The sequence below is a fragment of the Ceratotherium simum genome, chromosome 3 (genome assembly GCF_057802395.1).
Source record: "Ceratotherium simum simum isolate JZ-2026a chromosome 3, ASM5780239v1, whole genome shotgun sequence".
NCBI classification, from domain to species: Eukaryota; Metazoa; Chordata; class Mammalia; order Perissodactyla; family Rhinocerotidae; genus Ceratotherium; species Ceratotherium simum.
The window spans coordinates 59,618,070-59,637,612 of record NC_141902.1 but is presented as its reverse complement, the minus strand read 5'-3'; the positions used below and the strand labels follow the sequence as shown (position 1 = coordinate 59,637,612).

The 19,543-nt window shown below is 46.7% G+C and overlaps 1 protein-coding gene across 18 annotated transcripts in view; it reads left to right on the top strand.

The window, feature by feature from the left end:
* The window catches only part of MEGF11 (multiple EGF like domains 11), a 336,243-nt gene extending 320,208 nt beyond the window's left edge, over nt 1–16,035 (top strand). For 8 of the 18 annotated variants that reach the window (XM_087428555.1, XM_087428559.1, XM_087428553.1 and 5 more), the window contains 7 exons: nt 516–752; nt 2,524–2,642; nt 4,968–5,034; nt 5,659–5,760; nt 8,277–8,333; nt 14,636–14,842; nt 15,474–16,035. In XM_087428555.1, the coding sequence (XP_087284681.1) occupies nt 516–752; nt 2,524–2,642; nt 4,968–5,034; nt 5,659–5,760; nt 8,277–8,333; nt 14,636–14,842; nt 15,474–15,631 (947 nt within the window). In that variant the 3' untranslated portion in view covers nt 15,632–16,035. Of the gene's footprint in view, nt 1–515; nt 753–2,523; nt 2,643–4,967; nt 5,035–5,658; nt 5,761–8,276; nt 8,826–14,635 lie in introns of those variants that run through there. The other 10 variants (XM_087428563.1, XM_014780843.2, XM_087428560.1 and 7 more) reach the window with 8 other exon arrangements.
* Nucleotides 16,036–19,543: the final 3,508 nt, after the last annotated feature.

Below are 19,543 nucleotides of genomic sequence, written 5' to 3'. Positions count from 1 at the left end.
ATGTTACAAATGAACAAACTGAGGACTCTGACTTATACAGCTGGTAGGAGAGAGAGGGGGAGTCCAATTTTTCCAGACTTCTGAGAAACCTGACTCTACCAATTACTGGTTGTGTGATCTTGGGCAAGTTACCTAACCTTTTGGTGACTCAGTTTCTTCATCTGTGAAAGGGAAATAATTAAATAGTTCCTATTTCATAGGGCTGCTGGGAAGATCAAATGAGTTAATATCTGTAACTCAGTTTTAGAACAGAGTAAAATACTCAATAAACATTCATTATTATTTTGTTTCCCATCCACGATCACATTTGTTCCTTGTCATGACCCCGGGACTCAATCCCCTTTAGGCAGTTGAATTAACAAGCACAGTGAGGGTTGGGATCACACAGGGATTGAAGAATAGGGCCAAGACCAGAATCCAGGTCTCCTAACATTAGAGGAGTCTAGGCCCTGGGCCGAGGAGATCTGAAGAGCAAGCAGGCCTGCCTTAGGCTCAGGCCCTCTCTCCACCCGCAGCTGCCCTCATGATGGAGGAGCTGAATCCCTACACCAAGATCAGCCCAGCGCTGGGTGCAGAGCGGCACTCGGTGGGTGCTGTCACAGGCATCGTCCTCCTGTTGTTCCTCATTGTGGTGCTGCTGGGCCTGTTCGCCTGGCGCCGGAGGCGGCAGAAAGAGAAGGGCCGTGACCTGGCTGCCCAAGTCTCCTACACACCTGCCATGAGGATGACCAGCACTGACTACTCCCTCTCAGGTAAGGCCTATGCCCTCAGCATTCCCCCTCCTTCCCTTCCACACCCGCACAACACAGGAAGAGCCACAGGGGACACCGAGGTTTATTGTTGAAGGTGGGGGGGTCATAACTGCAGAGTTGGCAGCTGGGGCTGGATGCTCAGACTTCCCTAAAAAGACAATGAGGATGGGGAGCAGGAGCCTACTTGGGAAAAGTTGATGGGGTTCCACGGGGGTGTCATTTCCTGGGCTCCTATGATTAGGAGCCTCCTTCCATTTCCTCAGAGCTTCCCATCCTTCTCACCAGGCATTAGCCACAGGAGCACCCACACTAAGCAGTAACTGTCCTAAACTCTAGGGAAACCTCTCCCCAGCATGATGCCTGTGGCACCTCAGGAAACTGGCCTTGAAGCCCAGTGTCCAGGCCCTGTTCCATTATTGCTTCCTTTAGGAAGGCCTCAGAGCAACCCTCCCTCCCAGTTCCCAGATAAGAAGGGCCCTATAAGTACAGTGGAAGGGGATGATGCCTGACTTGGGGGAGTCTGAAAGTTTGGGCAATGGCCCTCTGGCCCGGCCTGCCAGAATCCAGTCTGTCACAAATGTGGTAACAACTCCTATGGCATTCTATCTGGAAGTCTGAGTCAGTGGGGGTAGGGCTATTGGGCTGGATCCTTCCTTTCCCTTGAACCCTGGACTGCTGCCTTAGAAATAAGAAAGGCGGGCCGGCCCCATGGCTTAGCGGTTGGGTGCACGCGCTCCGCTGCTGGCGGCCCAGGTTCGGATCCCGGGCGCACACCGACGCGCCGCTTCTCCGGCCATGCTGAGGCCGCGTCCCACATACAGCAACTGGAAGGATGTGCAACTATGACATACAACTATCTACTGGGGCTTTGGGGGAAAAAATAAATAAAATTAAAAAAAAAAAAAAGAAAGAAGAAAGGCTTTTTGCTTCATATTTAAACACAAGAGGCCAAAATGCTCTGAAATTGCCCATAGCCCTGGGCCACAAGAGGCTAGGTCTGAGTGAGCACCAGGATGACAGCGCTCTCCAGCTGGCTCCATAGCTCATGGCTGACCTGCAGCCTCCTGCGCCTTGTACTTAGAAAACCAAGATCGGGTCAGTCCATTCCTGCTAAGTGTTGCCTACCATGTGCCCAGCTCCATGCTCAGCACTGCACGTTAGACAGAGGTAGCCCAGGTGCAGACCCTGCCTTCAGAATTCCTGGCTTGCATGCCCCCCTGGGTTTCAGCCAAAGCAGATATCTTCTGATGAAATCCCAAGTCCACAGAGAATATTTGGGGTTTTTCTACTATGACTATAATGAGCAAGGTTGGCCAGGTCAGGTTGACAAGGTTCCCATGTCATTCCACTGGAATTCCCCAGCTTTGTAGAATCCACAGGAGGGCAGGACTGGGGCCAAGAGGAGTGGGATTCTCTTTATTAGCCTCACTACTGGGATCTGACCCTGAGGAGAGGCAGAGAAGAGTCAGCACAGGGAAATCTGAGGCTGTCAAAGCCAACACTCCTGACCCATGCTCCAGCTGCTCATGCCACCCTCCACACTGGCAAGCCTAACCTGCATCCTGTGGGAGGGCCTCCGTGAGGGAAGGGCAAATAAGGCTCTACCGATTTCTGTGGGGGCAGTGGATGCCAGGAAGCTTGGGGGATGGGGGACTTGGCTGTCTTGCTTTGCAGAGCACTCTCAAGGCTGCCCAGCCCAAGCGTTAGTATTGGGGAGTCTCATGCCAGGGGCAGGAGTTTGATGGTATGTGGCACCTTGTTCTCTTCCCAGATTTGTCTCAAAGTAGCAGCCATGCCCAGTGCTTTTCCAATTCCAGCTACCACGCACTGGCGTGCGGGGGGCCTGCCACCAGCCAGGCCTGCACTCTGGACAGGAACAGCCCCACCAAGGTACCGGGCCCCTGACTCCCCAGCCCCCATCCACTGTCCTCCCATTCAGCCCTCAGCTCTGCCCAGGAAGAACTGTACCCCCACACCTGGAGGTGCATGTGGAACCAACTGCCAATACATTAAATGCAGCCCTGTGATCCATGGGACACATAAACACTCTGTGAAGCAGATAACAGGGAGCCAGCAGATTACATGGAGCAAACAAGTACCGTGTAACCGACTCCAGCATCACTCAGTATAACATATACCCTCACACCCTGTGTGTAACCAACTGGTACCAAGTCATATGATCATCACATAATCACGTGTAGCCTTGTCACACAAAATCACACACACCATGTAACCACTTTGGCCACATGTTGTTAACACATGTAATCAAAACACTACACCACCTACCACCAATCACTGCAGTATGTTGCCAACACCACGTGTGCAACCAGCACATTATAGAGTAACCACTATTACTTAGGTAACCACCTGATGTCCTTGTATCTGGACATATCACATCATCAATACATACTCACAACTATCTGTTACAATCAGAACCAACACAACGCACACGGAACCCAAATATCAGCCATAGCCAGTGTTCTTGTTGACGGTGAGTCCTGTGAGCCTTCCCTCACAGCATAACCCTGGCTGAGGGCAAGACGTCCTCTTACAGGCCCTTGGGCAAGGGTGTCTCAGAACACGTGTGTAGTGTGCCAGGACCCATACTGGGCAGAGTGCGAGGTTCAGAAATGCACAACAGCCTCAAGGACAAGGTCTGACAGGCTCGTGCTGCACACCTCCTGACACCCACCTAAGTATGTGCACACACAAGCAAACACAGAAAAGCAAGACCATTAGGGGGGCAATCCCAGGACTCCTGGCTTCCTGTAACATCCATCCTGAGCCAGGAACGTGGACAGGAGCACACTTTTCATCCTCCAGGCTTCTGCCCTAGAGCTCTGGAAATCCTTTCTCCCTGTCTGCCCCACGGACAATGTCCACCAGCCCACAGACCTGGTGGCAATGCAGCCTGAACCTTCTAACGACAATAGCACACTGTACAGCCCGCCCCAAGGGCAACCACTGTTGTTTCATACATATGAAACATACACCACTACCACCACCCCTCCCCCGCCACTCACTTGAGGAGCTTTCAAGCCTCAGATTTCCTGTGAAATGGGAGTGCTGCATGCAGGATCCCTTGAGGCCCATATGCAAAGTATGTGGCCATCAGCCCTGTATACAGCCCCCACTGCAGCTTTGGCCACTCTTCCCGTATATCTCCTCAGCTCAGACCCTCATTCCCATCTTCAGCTTTAGGCTTGTCTGAGGAGCTGGAAGCGGAGGGAAGGGATCTTCCCAGTAGGAGGCCCTTGATTAACTAGAACCACATTATCAAGGCTGCAGCAGGTTAGAGGCAAAGGATGCCTCTGAGGGAGGAGAGGCAAAGGCACCCTGTGGCCATGTCATTCTTGGTCTCACTCTAAAAGGAAAGTGCCAGCCACCCTCTTTTATTAAGGGGCCAGAGTTACTGCAGAGTAGCCCACTTGGTGACTCTCTGGCTCACCTCACCCCAGGGGCCCAAAGTGGCTCTGTGTGGTCAAGGACCCCTCAGTCTGGCAGACAGGACATGTGTAGCAGAGGCAGGCAGCTGTGATGACATGGAAGGGACATGGGTCTGAGAGCTGAGACATGAGTTGAAGACCCAGCTCTGCCACGACTCCTTGTGTGACGATGAGTAGGGCCCACAGGCAGGACTCAGGTCCCCATCTGTGAAATGAGGACACCCATCCTTGCCTCCTATGAAGGCTATGAGAATGCAGGAGGCAAGATAAGCACACCCTATCCTGGAGCTTTCCTTTCGTCACACAAAAGTAAGACTCTCACACTCAGCTCAGGCCAAGTGGCAGAGGTGACAGTGATGTTGCAGGCAGCTTCAGCACGTCCCTCTGTGCTGGAGATGGCCTCATGTTGCAGCTGAGATGCTACCAGAGCCCCTTCTCCAGCAGCTTAGCCTTACCCAGCTGACATCTTTCCCTGTCAGCGCTATCTTGGCTCAGGCCAGTTCTTGGCTTTCGGGAGGCTCTGCCCCTGCCCCAAGGGCCTGGGAACCCTACAACTTCAGCCAGACAGCTTAGATGGGGGTATGCTCTGCTCCCACTGGCCTCAGCCACACCATGGTGGCCTGTCCTGGAACACCTAGCTCTCCTTTTCCCTCAAGGATCTAGGTGGGTCAGGATCATCACAGGGGTGGGTGAATGAGGCAAAGCAAAGGCTGGGCAGAGGCACCTCGGGGGCACTAGGTATTAACTGGGTCTCCTACTCTCCAAACAGCTCAGTAACAAGTCCCTTGACAGAGACACAGCAGGCTGGACCCCCTACAGCTTTGTGAACGTGTTAGGTCAGTAGTGGTTTGAGTCTGGTCCCCTGCCATCATGTCCCACCCTGTTCTCCTCCCACATTGAGAGGGGCCCCATCCCACCTCCAAGGGAAAGGGTTAGTAGATGAAACCCAAGCATGGTTTCCCTCAGGGAGGAGGGGTGGGGGGAGGAAGCCCAAGTCCCCGTTGCAGTTCTCATAAGCAAATGAGGCCCAGGACCCCCTTTATTCCTATATTAGAGGACAGGGAGAGGATGGGTATGACCCAGGGACCACAAGGGAGACAGCTAAGGGCCGATGTGGGGATTGCAGATGGAGGCAAAAGATGCACTCACCATCTGGGATAAGGGACCCCTGCGCGACCCAGGCCCTACCAAGAGGGCCCTTTCAAGATTTTCTTTCCTCTGCCCCACTGCCTGGTGGGCACCAATTCCTATGGATGGTGGGGGTGGGGAATGAGGGGAAGCAGGCAGGTGGCCTCGGCTCTAGCAAATCCCCCTGGCCCTGCTGGCCCCAGCCCCTTTGGATGCTACATATAGAGGCCCTAATTCCTTCCAGCCTGCCCCACCCTGACCCTCATGCCCCCCTCACCTGCCATACCAGGGCCCTGGGAATAATGGCTCCTCCCTGTCATTCCTCTCACTAGACTCCCATTTCCAGATCAGTGCCCTGGAGGCCAGATACCCGCCAGAGGACTTCTACATTGAACTTAGACACCTCAGCCGCCCCGCTGAGCTGCACTCACCAGGTTAGACTCCCAGCCCTACCCTCTACTCCCTGGGCCCCTGAGGCTCTCAGACCCAGCACCTGCCCTACCCCCCATTCCTGCCCCCTGACCCACCCCCACTGATCTCTGAACTCTCCCTGTTGAGCCCCCTCCCTCCCAGCATGATTAGTCTACAAGCCCAACCCCTTATCTAAAGAAGGAAACCCGTCTGGATTCCCCTATCACTACCCTTCTGCTCCCATCATGGTCAGTGGATGTGAACAAACTGTGACTGGTATTAGGTGAAGAGGACACAAGATAATTGCACTTCCTGCAGTCCACAGAATACAGCCCAAAACCATTGAGAAATGACCTGGGGATGGTGACACCTTTGGGGTTCTTGGGGCCCTATGGGTGGGGATGACAGAGAGTTGGCTCTCTGGCCTAAAAGCCCAATGTCCCCCAGACCCACCAATGGCCCAAGCCAAGCTCTCCCAGATCATAGGGTAGGGTTGTTGAGCAGGGCTCTGGAGAGGTTGGGGCAGGATGTGTCTGCAATATCCTCTATGCTTATGTATTAGACTCAAACCTGGTAGCTTGGGAAAGATGCAAAAAGGAGACTTGCAAAGTCAGTCCTGCTATGGGAAGATATGGGTAGGAGTTACAGAAGTAGATACCATAAGAGTGAGGGCAATGAATGAACAGAGAATGTGGCCTCCCTACAAAGTGGCCCCTCTAGGGCAGGACCTTAGCACACTGGACAACCTGGGCCTGAGCTCAGCCTCTAGCTGGTTTCTAGAGCTCAAGGGAAATGTAGCTCTAGCAACCCCTGCAGGTCCTTGGGTCCAGCAGCACTAAGAAGAGCGAAAGTTCTGAATTCATCTACTGGCTGAGCAGGCATGGGCTGCAGAGACCCTGGACCTGTACCCAGGAGGCCGTGCTCTTGGCTATGGGTCCCCTGGGCAGTGTCTAGGGCATTCAATAACCCCACCAAATACAACCCGCCCACACACACCACCACCACCCTGTATCTCTTTCCACATGGGAGCATCCTCTGGGCTCAGTTCAGAGTTCTCCCTGCTTTGAGTTCTCACTCTTCAACCAGTGTAGCCAGAGCCACCACATGCCGTCATTGTTTGCTTACACTCAGGCAGGCTGGTGGCCAATGGGAGAGAATACCTGGGGAGATCTGGGCACTAGCTGCAACTCAACTTCTCACCTGCTGGTGTGGTCTCAGACAAGTCACTGCCTCTCTTTGGGCCTCTGTTTTCTGTTATATAAAAAGGGAAAAAGCAGCCTAGGCTCCCTCCCTCAGGGAGGGCCAAGGAAGCCCTTGTCTGGTATCAAGTGCTGAACTGATGCCAGGGATACAGATTGTTGCGGTCATGTTTCTGAAGGGCACAGGTACCTATAGAAGAATAGCAAACTTGAGAAACACTTGGACCTGGTTCTGCCCTATCACTGAGTAATGTGGGGAAGGTAGGCAGACAGGAGTAGACTCCTGCAAATTCAGCTTGGGAACTTGATGTGGAGAAGGTATGGGGAGGTATCTAAACGGCAATGGTTGGTCTTCAGTGTCAGAAACTGGGGAGGGTTAAGTGGAGCAAAACTGTATTTTAGTACGCACTGCTGCATGCCTTGCCTGGTATTCTGTCCTCAGTTACAAGCTGGAAAAAAAAAAGAGTGGCACTGACTCTGAGCCAGAGTCATTACTGTCTCAACCTAAAAATGTCAGACAATTTCTTTTCTGGGATCACGAGCAGCAAAGAGCCTGAGCTTGGTCCCTGAAGCTTTATGTCCTGCCTATGGCTGGGGCTCAGGACCGTGCACTGTGGGAGCCTAGCACGAAATATGACAGCCAAAAGGGAGAAGAGAAATTCTTGGGATTGAAAAACACTGGCAATACTTTTCAAAGACAACTCTCAATTATGTGCAAATGGTCCACCCAAAGAATGGGTAACGAAGAGAGCTGACTGTAGATCGGGAGGACTGTCCATCCTGTAAAGAACCTCAGCCGCCTGTCCACTTTCCTCTCTGGGTCCCCTCAGTTGAGCTTCAGATCCAGGAGAGGAGAGGCAGACCCAGAGCTGAGAGGTGAGAAACAGTCTTCAACCCCAGTCCAAAATCCAATAGAACTGGGATTTGGAATGTTACACACCCTTCCCCCAAGCTAAGAACTGGTTCTGATTCATTCCTTATCCTATACTTTTGGAGCCTGGAACTTCAGCTACAATGACTGCAGATGGCATCAGAACTGCCTTTGATCACCTCCTGGAAGACATTCCCCTCAGAGTGAAGGTTAAAGAGGTGGAGTGCTGAATATGCCAGGGAGTGCTTTAGCTCACCATTAATGCTTATGAGTCTTTTAAGAATTCCTGTATGGTCAAAATGATTTAGAGTAAATTAAACCCAGAATAATTTTCTAGCACTAAAAGAATATTATCTGGGTAGAGGAGAAAGAAAAAAAAGCAAGAAAAAAAATGAAACAACAGCACATGCAGTCTAAGTAAGCCTCACTCACCCCCGTATTTTTCTTTCCTTATACTATTTTTATGCAGGTGCTTGTGGAATGGATAGACGTCAAAACACATACATTATGGACAAAGGCTTCAAAGGTAGAGTATCCAATCCTGCCGTCCCATTAGAAAGGGCTTAGCAAGATAAAGAGTGCAGATCTGAAATGGCCAGGAATTCTTCCAGAGAGGAACTGCGCATCTCTCCCCCAACCCCCCAAAAAGTTAACAGACCACAGGACCTGGGGCTGCTGCCCAGGAGGAGCAATTGTAATAATGAATTCATCTTTTGATTTCAGTTGCACCTGCTTAGCAAACACTTGTGGGTTTTTTATAGATGCCAACTAAATGTCTTCGGAAATATAGAACGTCATTATCCAACCTATTAGTACGAGTTAAATTGATTATAAAATCTGAAATAAAGTCAATCTACCTGCCCCAGAGGCCTCCTGTCGTTGTGCTGGCGAGGAATGCCACCCTGTACCTGCTGGCTTTCTGGGGCACAAGGAATGAAAATGATACCTAGTGTTAATATTGTACGGCTCTTCTCCCTCAAGAGATCTCTGCCCCCAAGAGCGGGGAAGCCAGGACTAATCCCTAACACATGGGAACTGCAATTTGGCTCATCCTTCTAGAAAGTCTACAGGTGAAGCCAAAGATGAAAGGTCAGGTCCCGCACCTGGGCTTAGGCCCTAGGTTTAAATGACAGAATGTGTGAAACAGTTTTGGAACTATGTCACTTATTAACTGTGACCTTAGACTGTGAGCTCTCCAAGGCCCACTTTCCTCATCTGCAAGGTTGGGATAATTATGCCTGTCCTACTGTCTAATAAGGTTAACATAAGTTTCCAATAAAACCACAGATGGAAAGTGTTTTTGTATATTATGAAGGGTTGTACTAATGTAATAGGGCTGTCCTTTTGTCTCTGATGTCTATTTAAGAGTCTCAGCCAAACTGAAAAAGATATGACAGCAAAAGTCCCAATGGATATCTAAACCTAGCAGTGCACCAGAATCACCTGGACAGCTTGCTAAAAATACAGATGTTCACACCCCATCTCCCCAAGACTCTGATGCAGATCTAGAGTTGGGCCCTGGAATCTACATTTGTGATGAGTACCTCTGGGTGTCCTTGTGCAGCATATCACCATCTAACACTTACAAACCACTGGTCTAGACTGACCCAGATTTTCTGGATTACTGTTCTGGTCTTTCAGACTTAACCTTAGATAACACCCAAGATACAATCATTTCCTAACCAAGGAGAGCTAGTCACCTATAGCCTCTGGTGGGGCTGCTAATAGAAGCAGAGTGAGCTGGAGGAGGGTAGTGGTGGTGAGTATTATCTTCTAGCAAGAGAGCAAGAGGGGCAAGTCTCCACTAGCATGTGATAGGATATACACTGCCCAAGAGGACGATCTGAGGACACGAGGTCACCCCTAGGCTCCTGGCCAGCCAAAGGACACTACTCCCTTGGGAGTATTATTCTGGCAATTTTCTATGAGTTTTGACTTAAACCATCCAAATGAAGGCAAGCACCTAAAGTAGGTGAGGCTAAAAGCAGAAAGACAGCTCTACTGTTTTATCACTGTGACCCGGGACCTCAGTTTCTTTCTCAAAGAGGCAAGGGTATTGGGCAGAAAGATCTCAAAGGGCCTTGCCAGCTGAGAATATGCATGACTCAAGCATGAATCAGCTCAGACAGGCCCAGACACCTCAATAAATGAGCACAGAACCTTCCTATGCACTTGATTGTCATACTCATTGTGATTAGGGTAGCTACTTTCAGACTCACAACCATAAATGTAAAACAAAGCTAAGGAGAACAGTGTCTCTGCCTCAGCGTCATTCATTCCTGTTTGGTGGGATCATATATCTGAGCCTCTGAGTGCAGGGAAGGCCTTAGCAGGCTAGCAGCCAGATTTTGTTTCACCACTCTGGCTAAAATCATCCTTTAAATTAGAGAGAAAAGAGGGTTGTATAGGCAAATATACCAGCAGGTGTTGGGGACCAATGCATCAGAATAACAGAATTCAAAATGAGGAAAATGGAATGTCACAGTTCGGAACTTTACAGAAATACTTATCAAAGACATGGAATAAACCCCACTAACTGACTGAACTCCCAAACAAACATTTAATAAACAACTAGTTTGTACTAGGAATGAAATTTCTAAAACTATTGGGCCAAACCAAATCAGAACCACTAAGAGTAAAGAGTCTAAGTCTTCTCTGAACTCAAAAGAGCCCTGGCCTGGGAGTTAAAGGTTTGAGTCCTAGCCCTAGTTCTTGCTGTGTGCCACTGACTAGGTCATAATGTTGTTTTCTGAGTCCTGGTTTCTTCCTCTACAAAGGATGGGGTTGTACTAGCACCATCTCCAAGGCCCCTTCCAGCTCAGACATTGTAAAAGTCATTAGTTCAGTTAATGCTCTCTCTCTTTCCCATTACTTACTGAAGACCTCCATTCACTGTCATCCTAGAGATTGCATGAGACCAGTCACACTGCCATGCTAACCTCATTTTACCTCTAAACACATTTCCCCTCTCCTTCCCCTTCTCCCCCTCAGCACAATATTTCTACAAAAAACTGCCTCATGTTCAATTTCTTGTCTGTCAGGCTTTTCAAAATGCTCTAAAAGAAATCCTCCCCACTACATTCCAACACCTTTATGATCCTGAAATCCAGGATCCCACTGTTAAATTTTATTTATTTATTTATTTCCCCCAAAGCCCCAGTAGATAGTTGTATGTGGTAGCTGTACATCCTTCTAGTTGCTGTATGTGGGACGCGGCCTCAGCATGGCCGGAGAAGCGGTGCGTTGGTGCGTGCCCCGGATCCGAACCCTGGCCGCCAGCATCAGAGCGTGCGCACTTAACTGCTAAGCCACGGGGCCGGCCCCTGGATCCCACTGTTGCTGCCATTTTCCCCACCTGTATGTTCCTTGGTAATCTAACTGCCAAGTCTCTCCTTGCAGTCACTTTGGGTTCCAAGGCAGGCTGAGAAGCAAGATATGGATGTTCGGTGCCTGGGTTTTCCCCAACAGTGAAATATTGGTCTTGTCTTAACTAGATGTTAGTGTGAACCTAAAGGCCTGGGTAAGTTCAGATCTCACTCACAAGGTGGCCTTCGAAAGTCATTTCCCCTCTGGGGATTTGCTGCTTCCTTTAAAAAATGAAGATATTTACTTTAGCTCATTTCAGAGGTCCCTTCTGCCTCTAATAGTATATGGCTGTTTGTGATTTGGGGGAGGTAGGAACTAGATGAGAGCAAATGCCAGGGCATTATAAGGCTAAGCCTTTAGTGCCGATACTATTATAGGCCTTGGAGACACCTGGGGCTTGGGTAGCCTAGATTGAAGCTTCCCCTTTCTTTGCAAAATGCCCTAAAGTGCAGGGACTAGCATGGGGGTGGGGCTATATAAGGATGAGGAAGTGTCTTAGAGCAGCTAGTTATTCTTCCCCTTACCCCGCCCTCCCTCAGGGCAGGCAGGTAGATGACTCAGCTGGAGAAAAGAGCTACCTGGAGTGGAGTAGGGTTTTCCAGCTTGCCTTGCCTTTCTCCACCCTCCAATTCCCAGAAATACAATCTGGATTATTCCGTAATTCAACACTCTTCCCCGCCCGCCCACCTCAAGACACACACACACACACACACACACGCACACACACACACACACACACACACACACACACACACACACACTTCTTCATCCTTTATCTTTACCTCTGCCCCTTTTATGGAAGATACAGCTTCTCCCAGAGACTAAACCCCTCCCCGACCCCCAACTTCTCTTTTATCCATTTAGGTGCATCCCCTGCTGCACAGAAATTTCTTCCCCAAACTTTGAAAGCAGCCCTGACTTTTCTGGTGGAAATGAGAAGGGGAGCACTTTTGGCTGGCTGAGGCTCTTTTAGGCATTGAGCTAGAGCTTCAAGGCTCACCCACTGCCATAACTGAATCAGTCATGGGATCCACAAAAAGCCTAGAGCTTGGCCTTTCTCTCTCAGCAGGGTTTGGCCTCACAGATAAAAGGTTTTCCTTGTTGAAGGTAAGGTGAACCTGTTGCAGATGTAGTTTGCATTTAGAGATACAGAACAGGAGCACAGGCAACAAGATGTAAGGGAAAAACACCTTGATTGAGTATCAGAGCATACAGGGGTTGAGTCCTAACCACTTATTAACATTAGGCAAACTTTGAGCTTCAGTTTCCTCATTTCTAAAGTAGTAACAACAGTCCTTCCTGCCCAGCCCCCTTCACAGATGTTACAAGTTTCAAATGACCTAACCCGAGTGAAGACTAGCTGTAAGGGCCACACAAAGTGAGCTATCGCTATTCCTCAAGTTTTAGAAAATATGCAACTCAGGCAGCTGCCAATCAAAGTAAAAGGATGTGTCTGGGTGGGGAGGAGAAGAGAGGTGTGAGGACTTTTCACTCAGGAGATAGTCCTTCTTTAAGCAATACTAGTCCTCAGCTTACAACAAGCAGCTCTGAGTCATGTCACCTTACTCCTTTGCTGGTGAATTCAGAGAACCCAAAGTGGGACCAATGGGCCATGCTAGGGTTCCTGGACTTCCCTCCACTCCATTGTACTGAGAAACAAAGTACTCACTAGAGGCATGTATGTGGCTCGGGGCAGGCCATGGTCCAGGACCCACAGCCACCTTTCCCCATGTGAGCCTCACCAGCAGCTGGGCCAACCCAGCCTCCCTTTAGTCATTGCTGGGGCTGGCTGGAACTGTTCATTGTCTAGCAAGAATGTCTTCTCCTCCTTCTCTCTAGGGTTCTATGCTAGAAAGAGGGCACAATCTAAGATGGGACCACAACCAACATCCCTCTCCACTTATGGTCTAAGTTGTCATAGAAAATGCTCTGAGCCTCGTTTTAGAGCTTGCTCTGCTACTGACAAGCAGTATAACCCTGGGGAAGCCACTTCCCCACTCTAAGCCTCAGTTTCCTCATAAGCAATAAAAGGGGAGGAGGGAGGTGGGAATAATTATTATTGCTCTACCTACACCACAGGGTGTTGTGAACACTTGAAGGAACTAATGGGTCAATGTACTTTTGTACAAGATCGAGGAAATGTTACCTGCTAAAACAAACATCAGTAATCCTACACTAACAGAAAAGTAACCCCTCCCAACCAGTTACCTGTTATGGGAGAAAAGAGTACTTGTGGCGGCACACATCTCAACTACTTCAGCCATGTGGAGTGTTCTGCTCTCACTGGACCAAGGTGCATCTAGTCATCCCTTGAGTCACATTATCACTTTCACTTTTTTATATTTCCATCAATCTCACAAGTTGGAGGCAGAAAGCATAGATAAACAAGAGCCCAAAATAGAATTCATGGCGGTTCTAGTGAAAGCTCATCCAAGAATTTCACCATCTGCTACCACTAATAGAAATTTAGAGCTGAGAGGCCACTTCAATCACTCTTGACTATCTAGCCCCAGCAATTCAGTGCTTGTTTCTAGATCCCCTGGCTGAGAGAGCCTCACAGAGAGATGACAGCCAGAGTTGCCAGATTACAGAGTCTACTGCTTTTTGCAGGCAAATCCTGCCTCACTTGGGAAAATCTACAGGAGGCAGTGATCTTCTCCAAAAGGAGAATGGCATAGAGGTTGAAGGAAGGGCTCCCCTTTCCTCCTGCAACTCCAGTCACAAAGAGAACTTTCTTCCTCCAATGGAACTACAGTTACCTTGCTTCATATTTGCAAACTAATTTGCATCCTTTTGTACCCTAACATACCCTGAAGTCTTGGGAATGATGTACCTGAAAGGCAACAGGAGAGGAAGCATGAGTTCTCCTAGTACCAAAGGATACTGTAAAATAGGTTTCAGTTAGCATTCATGAGAACTGGGGTAAGTGACTCCAGAGGATACACTGCAGACTTGCTAGAACAGGAACTTTCCAAAGGCTAGCTTGAGACCGAGGTGCTTTTTGAACCTTTATTACACTTCAGTCTGCCTCACCTCTGATCACAAGCTTCTGGAGAGCTGGGATGCCGCCCGAGTTTGCTGCCAAAAGGTTACCATATTGCTGACACGTGTGCCAAAACACACACACCTACTTCTTCTGAACCTAAGCTCCTTAGTCATCAAAAAAGAATTCAGAAGAATGATATCACAGAAAACACACAGGCCAAGGAGTCGCAAGGCATGGATTCAAGTCTTAGCACTGCCGTTTATGAGCTGTAAGTTTCTTTAGAAAAAGAACTCTGCCTACCTAGGAAAGCATTCCTCAGTGTATTTAATAAGTAAATCTTGGATTATCATAGGCTTTTACAGTTCCAGGATCCTGAACTTCCAAGGGGACAGGATTACTTTAAAGCACATGAACTCAACTATTTAAATTAAATCTTATGTCCTCACTTATCCTAAGAAATCTCTCTTGCCTTGCAGATTACATGAAAGAATCTGTGTGCAGTTCTAGCACTGGTTCCTTGAATAGCAGTGAAAACCCTTACGCCACAATTAAGGACCCACCTATCCTCACCTGCAAACTTCCAGAAAGCAGCTATGTAGAAATGAAGTCGCCTGTGCACAGGGGGTCTCCGTACACAGATGTGCCATCCTTGTCGACATCTAATAAAAATATATATGAAGTTGGTAGGTGTCTCAAATAAGTAACTTAGTGAAATCAGGGCAACAGTGCAGCATCTGAAGTAAAAACAAGCCCTCTCCACTCACCCTGTCTTGAAAACACACCCTTCTTTTGTTGCTTTTTAAGGAATCCAAGGTGAACTGTCTTTTCCAGAACTGTCCTCCTCTCTCATGTAGGAAATCAAATTCTTGTGCCAACTCTGCTTTAAAAAAACACCAGGACTAGTATAAAGCAGAAATACTGGGGGTGGGGAGTGGGTACACACATATACACTTTAACTGTTGATACAAATCCCAGTTTAAAAAAGAAAATCAGAACAGACATTTCCAAGTTTCTAAATCACCCTTTTCTACCTTCTCCCAGTTTAACCTACGTCCTTGGGCTCACTGATAAGATCCCTACCTCTAGGATACTCTAATGTCTCTTGATTTTGACCAGAGCTTGGGATTCTGACAGCACACTCACTTAGGTTTTCCATCTTTTTAGCAAGCCTCAGTCCTAACCCTCATGTATTTATCGCAGATTTACATAATCCCTGGCTTCTCTCCCCGCCCCATTAAATAGAACTCTCTTCCCACCAATAAGGCAACCAAAGCTAATCTGTTCTCTGAACTCATTTTTCACTATATTCCCTAGAGCCCACAGTCAGTGTGGTCCAAGAAGGCCGCGGCTATATCCAGAATCCATACGACCTACCTAAGAACAGCCATATTCCTGGTCATTATGACCTCCTCCCAGTAAGACAGAGCCCTGCCAAAGGGCCCTCCCAGGACAAGCAGTCTTATGAGGGATAAGCCTCTTTCTTGCAATGTGCTCTGCTGAATAATCTCTGACTCTCTGAAAGAAGACAATCCCTTGACTTGAAATAATGGTACAGACTGACTCCAGCTGCGTGTTAGTTATCACTTTCACCTGGAACTAAAGAAGAGCTTCCAAGGGGACTGGGGTAACTGTAATTGTTCAAAAGGTCTCTGCACAAAGGCAAATCCTATCACCCACCTCCAACCCCAAATGCCCTGGATTATATGATCTTTTAAAACATTTACGATACAGCTACTCATCAACATCAGCTAAATATCGCTAAATATATATATTTACATATTTAATTACCTGAAACATGATGCTTTAGAAAGCATGTAGAATAAGTTTGACAAACCTTCCTAGGGGGAAAAGGGGACTGGGGAGGGGACAGGATTACTTTAAAGCACCTGGAATGTGTATGTACTTTTGGTTGCTGTTACCATCAACATCTGTTTGATTACCTAAGATAATTAGTACATAGATACAAACTGTGCTAATATCAGTCCTAAAGCACCTGTACATATATGCCTGGTCTATCAAATTACAACAGCCAAGATTACAGAGTTTAGTATATAGTCTAATGCTGCCAACTTCAATTTTTAAAAAAAATAAGACTTTAATACAAATTAACTTTCCCTCTTCTGCCCCTGGTGGTAGGAGGAGAAAAAAGTTTCCAAAGCATTAACAGCCACTTTCAGTCTACAACAATAATTTCTAGGCCAGCTTCACCAAATCTTGCCAATTCAAAGTTCAAGAATATTGCAAGTCAGTCCTGGCCTCGTCACATTTCCTTAGCCCATCCAACACCTGAGTCATTCCGTGTGAAACAGAACTCTGAGATGATGCTTTAAGCAAGTAGTCATAGACTGATAAGTATCCCTAAAAACGGCTATTTGGCTTCCCAAATTTATTTGGTTGGCATTCCCTGACTTAGAAGAGTACTTGCTTTCAAGCATTTCTTCATAAACCTTGGGCTTGCTGTAGCATGGGACCCAAAAGTGTAGAGGAAATTAGACAAAAGTGGATATAGCAAGTTTAAGTTGCTTAAAGTACATTATGCTTTTTGATGGAACTAAGTGAAATGATAAAGAATGGACTGTAATCGGTTGCTATAACGATGTAAAAACTTTATAGTCAACAGTATATAAGAATATGAAAGTACTTCTACCTTCTACGTTAAAACCACCACCTACTGAGATGGCCAAAAATGTATTACAGTGAGCTAATGCTCCAGATCCCAGTATTCAGATATGTCTATACCTTCCACTACTAATGAATACAGGTAAACCAGGGCTCAGATGAGTCAAAATGGAGTTAACTCCCAAGCTCTAAAGAGGACCTCCTCACAAGAATTAAAGATCAAAAGGGCAAACCAAGGAAACTAATGGCCACCCTTATATCACTCCATTCTCTGGTAACAGTCCAGCCAGTAAAAATACTTCCAAAAAGGTATACAGAAGAGGAACTAAATGACTGCAAAGCTGGAACAGCTGCTACAGGAAGTGTGGGAGTTCTGAAGCCCTTGATACAAACTGGAAGTCTGCCATGGAACCCATTAGTTTGGGCAATAACCAGCAAAAGCAAGAAAATAAATAAATAAGTAAATCCTCCCTCCCCCCACTTCACACAAGGCATAAGCAAATTTTATTGTTAGGGGAAAATATATGATACTTACATGAATGCTGCATGTGTGCATGGGAGCAAGTGATCAACAATAGCAAATTTACTTTCCAAAAAAGCCTTATTAAAATATAAATACTAGAAAATCACTTTGTAGACCCAAGTAAATATTTCTCATACATATGTAGAAAGAAATATAGATAAGAGACTTACCTCAGTATTTCAGGGCGGCAAGTGCTCAATTATCTTTGTAAGGCAAGGATCAAGAAGCATGGCAAAGACAGATCAGCAAGGAGAAACTTCATCTCAATCCCAGGTTTTATCTTCTTCCCTCACCCTACATGTACGATATCTGCTGCCTGGCAAACTGCAAACAAGCAGCATCATCCAAGTCTCAAGTTTCCCCTCTTTTTTTGCCAACTATCTTTCTGGGCAAAATTCAGCACAAGGTCGCATGGTGGAATTGCTAAAGCAAATTCAAATCAAACAGATTTGTGTGTTACTTGCCCTCTCTGAGCTCCTTTTGTCCCCATGTATAAAAAACAGGGAGAAGCAGAGAGGGGTAAGGGAGCTCTGACAACTCTTCAGCTCTAGCATTCTATGATTTTTAAAGAAATATAATACAACTCAAATCAGGCAATACAGATAAGAAGGGAAAGGCAGAGGGTGTGACTGATCTATAGTGACACAGCGGCCTTCACATATCTAACAGTTACTGGTAAAAGACATTTCAATCTTACAGAGCAACTGTTAGGAACTTCTGTCTAGCACTGTCAAAATAGGTTCATGGTCAACCTAAATATGTGCACTGTGCATTTTATTGGCAACTTGGCAAGATCTGTTCAATTATTTTACAGAAACTAAGTTTTCACTCAAAGTGATATGCATACAATTCAAATGAATAAAGAAAACACAATTATTGTACAATAGCATAAGTGAGACTATGAAATGGCAATACTTTTTTAAACAACCCAGATTTGTAATATATTTGTTCACTGTGCAGAGGGATCATACCTTGTACAAAATAAAATGAATTTCTCAAACTATTTAACAAGAATGCCTACTGTTGTGCTGCAGACTGAAAATGCGTCTATAATCTACACCTTAGGTTTAAAGGTAGAACTAACCTATGTTTTGTGTGGTCACTTTAGACAGCCGGAAAAGTGAAAATTATCCTAATAGGTGCTTGAAAATAAAGTGAAAACATTCTATCAAATTTATAACAAGAAAGTCTCTTCCTTTAATGAATGGGAGCAACATACTCTTATTCATGTCCAAAAATTACTGAAAAATCTCATACACATTAGTACACTCAGAGAATTTCTCTGCTTTCAAAAAGATTTGGACTCAAAGACAACTATTATAGCTTGTGCTCAGCTCCAGAGGCACAAAGGTACTTGTATGAAATGGAATAAAGGCAAGTGTAAGGGCCATCTAATTTACATAAGTGCAATGAATAGCTTTCCACTAGGACAAGTTATCACCCAGTACAGTACTCTGGGTGCATCTGTTTTAGGACCTTTAAAACATAACCTTGTGACCTAAGTGGTAAAGCAGCAGCAGGATTAATTTTGTAATAAAATACAGATGCTAAAAATAGCTTACTATATGCATTCAATGGTACAAGTTTAAAATTTCTCCTTCATACTTTCAAAGGTTTGTATATAATCCTCATATTTAAGTCAAACTAAAATCTTTCAACTTGTCTTGAGGCTTATGTGATACTCAAGTTATTCCCATTTAACAAAATCTTTAACCAAGAGTAATACATTTTGCTATCTAGAGACTAAGACTCATTCAGAAGAGATCTTACTGGGCTGGCCCCGTGGCTTAGCGGTTAAGTGCGCGCGCTCTGCTGCTGGCGGCCCGGGTTCAGATCCCGGGCGCGCACCGACACACCGCTTCTCCGGCCATGCTGGGGCCGCGTCCCACATGCAGCAACTAGAAGGATCTGTAGCTATGACCTACAACTATCTGCTGGGGCTTTGGGGGGAAAAAATAAATAAATAAAATTAAAAAAAAAAAAAAATGAGCTCTTTAAAAAAAAAAAAAAAAGAGAAGAGATCTTACTAACAGATAACGCTCCGAGATGTCAAGGGCTGGAGCTTGACGTTTCAGTCAAAGACAAAACACAATCAAGAGCTATAGGGCTAAAAAAGGTATTTACTGAGAATAATAGTGTAAGACTATGACTTATGAGGCTCAGGATACTACCCAATACCAGAAATAATAACCAAAGGCTGTAGGTTGTGCACTCAATAGAGAAGATTCAAGAATGATACACT